This window comes from Hyaena hyaena, unplaced genomic scaffold (assembly GCF_003009895.1).
Source record: "Hyaena hyaena isolate Hyena2069 unplaced genomic scaffold, ASM300989v1 scaffold_368, whole genome shotgun sequence".
In the NCBI taxonomy this organism is placed as follows: domain Eukaryota; kingdom Metazoa; phylum Chordata; class Mammalia; order Carnivora; family Hyaenidae; genus Hyaena; species Hyaena hyaena.
Window position 1 is genome coordinate 768,991 of NW_024080989.1, and position 2,285 is coordinate 771,275.

General features: G+C 37.5%; 1 protein-coding gene across 1 annotated transcript in view; it reads right to left on the minus strand.

Moving 5' to 3' along the window:
- The window catches only part of ATP6V1E1 (ATPase H+ transporting V1 subunit E1), a 33,580-nt gene that overhangs the window by 18,807 nt on the left and 12,488 nt on the right, over positions 1-2,285 (minus strand). The window contains exons 3-4 of the mRNA XM_039249989.1: positions 1,600-1,709; positions 1,137-1,203 (exon numbers count right to left, since the gene is read on the minus strand). Of these exons, the coding sequence (XP_039105920.1) occupies positions 1,137-1,203; positions 1,600-1,709 (177 nt within the window). The remainder of the gene's footprint in view (positions 1-1,136; positions 1,204-1,599; positions 1,710-2,285) is intronic.

Below are 2,285 nucleotides of genomic sequence, written 5' to 3' on the forward strand. Positions count from 1 at the left end.
CCTAATTGGTTATGTTGGTATATATAAAAACGATTAATTTCTGTATACTCTCTTTATAGCCAGTCACCATTTTGAATTAATTACTAGTTCTTACTGTTTTTCAGATGTTCTATTTTTTGTATAGGTAATCATAGCTGTGAAAAAAATTATTTATTCCTTCCCAAACTGTGTATAATTCTTGTTTCCCCACCTTAAAGGAATCTAAGGTCTCCACTGTAACAATGAAAAACAGTGGAAACAACAGGCATCCTTGTTGGCTCCTGAAATAAAATTTGAATACCTTTATGTGAACACTTTTTTCAGTAAATGCTACATACAACGTGAGGCTCAAACTCACAACCCCGAGATCAAGAATTGCATGCTCTAACGACTGAGCAAGCCAGGAGTCCCTAATTCAAATTCCTTCAAACTTTCTGAACTAAACGGTATGTTTCAGTAGGTTTCTGCCTTCTTCCTTAGATGATAATACTTCCCAAGTGGTTATTTGTGTCTAACCTCTTCCTTCTAATTTCTTTTTTAAACGTTTATTCATTTTTGAGAGACAGAGAGTGAGTGGGGGAGAGGCAGAGAGAGAGGGAGACACAAAATCTGAAGCAGGCCCCAGGCTCTGAACTGTCAGCACAGAAACCAACGCAGGGCTCCAACTCACGGACTGCAAGATCATGACCTGAGCTAAAGTCGGATGCTTACCTGACTGAGCTACCCACGTGCCCCTAACCTCTTTCCTCTTAAATTTAGCCTATACATTCTTACCATGAACTCTATTTATGATAATTTTCATAAAATAAAAATGTTAATAGCTTCTGCTGAAAATAGGTGAAGCTCTTTTAGCTTTGCACTCATGGCCATAATTTTACTAACTTTATTAGTCCCTAACATCCTCACATACTGTACTGTCCACCCAACATGTACTGTATGACCAAGAGAGCCTATCTGCTCTGTTAGAGGGTCTTTGAAGACATGGAAATATTTTATTCACTTTGTATTTATTACAATACCTAGTATAATGATTTGATGACCAACTGTTTTCTAACAATCATTCACCTTCTTAATTAGCTAATGCTAACTAATGCATTCTCTATGTTAGGTAAACAAAATAACATTTTACAATTTTATAATAGGGGCTAATTACTCACTGTAATAAGGTCATCTCTCGCTCTGAGGACTTTGAGCCTTGCTTGATTCATCAAATTAGACATCTGACTACAAAAGATATGGAAAAATAGTATCAGTACAGCATAAAAAATATAAACTGCAGAGAAAGAAATATAAAGCTTCCTATGAATGCACACTCTTCTTTGCATATACTCCAGAGTGGTTTCTATCAACTTATTTTCAAAGAAAAAAAAGTACATTAAGGGCTTACCAAGTGGCAAGCAGTTTCGTATCAGTTATTCCAACTTTCTTTCAATAATCTTATGCAGCTTCCATTTCACAAAGAACAACAATTAAGCAACTTGCCCAAGGTCAGAAAAGTAGAAGTTGGTACAGTTAAGACTTGAACCCATGCCTCCCTGACTCCAAAGCACCTGCTCTGTCTCTTATCCCACTGACTTTTCAAAGCTTCTGTAACTAATACTGTAATCAGGATCTACTTACATTTTCTTCTGCTGCTCAATCTGCTTTTCTTTCTTCTCATAGTATTCCATAATCTTCAGTCTTTGGGTTTGCACGAGACGACCTTTCTCAATGTTGAACTCTTCCTCTGCCTACCAAGGAATTAATTATTATTAATTAATTACAGATTTGGAGTTTTATTTTATTTATTTATTTTTTTTTTTTAATGTTTTTTTTTTATTTACTTCTAGGAGAGAGAGAGAGAGACAGCATGAGCAGGGGAGGGTCAGAGAGAGAGGGAGTAACAGACTGAAACAGGCTCCAGGCTCTGAGCTGGCAGTCAGCACAGAGCCCGACGCGGGGCCCGAACCCACGAACCGCGAGATCATGACCTGAGCGAAAGTCGGACGCCTAACCGACTAAGCCACCCGGGCGCCCCTGGAGTTTTATTTTAAGCAGCTGGTAACCAGTGGTACTTTCTTATAATCATCGTTTTCCATATAGGAAGATTATGACTTGTCTTCAAAAATTATTTCTAATTTACTTAAAAGAGATAACCATTGATTTTCATCATAAATGATGAACCAGAAAACTAAAAATACAATAAAGAATAATTGTACCCAGGGCCAACTGCCTGGCTCAGTTGGTAGAACATGCCACTTTTGATCTAAAGGTCCTAAGTTCAAGCCCCATGTTGGGTATAGAGCCTACACAGTTAATGTCCAACA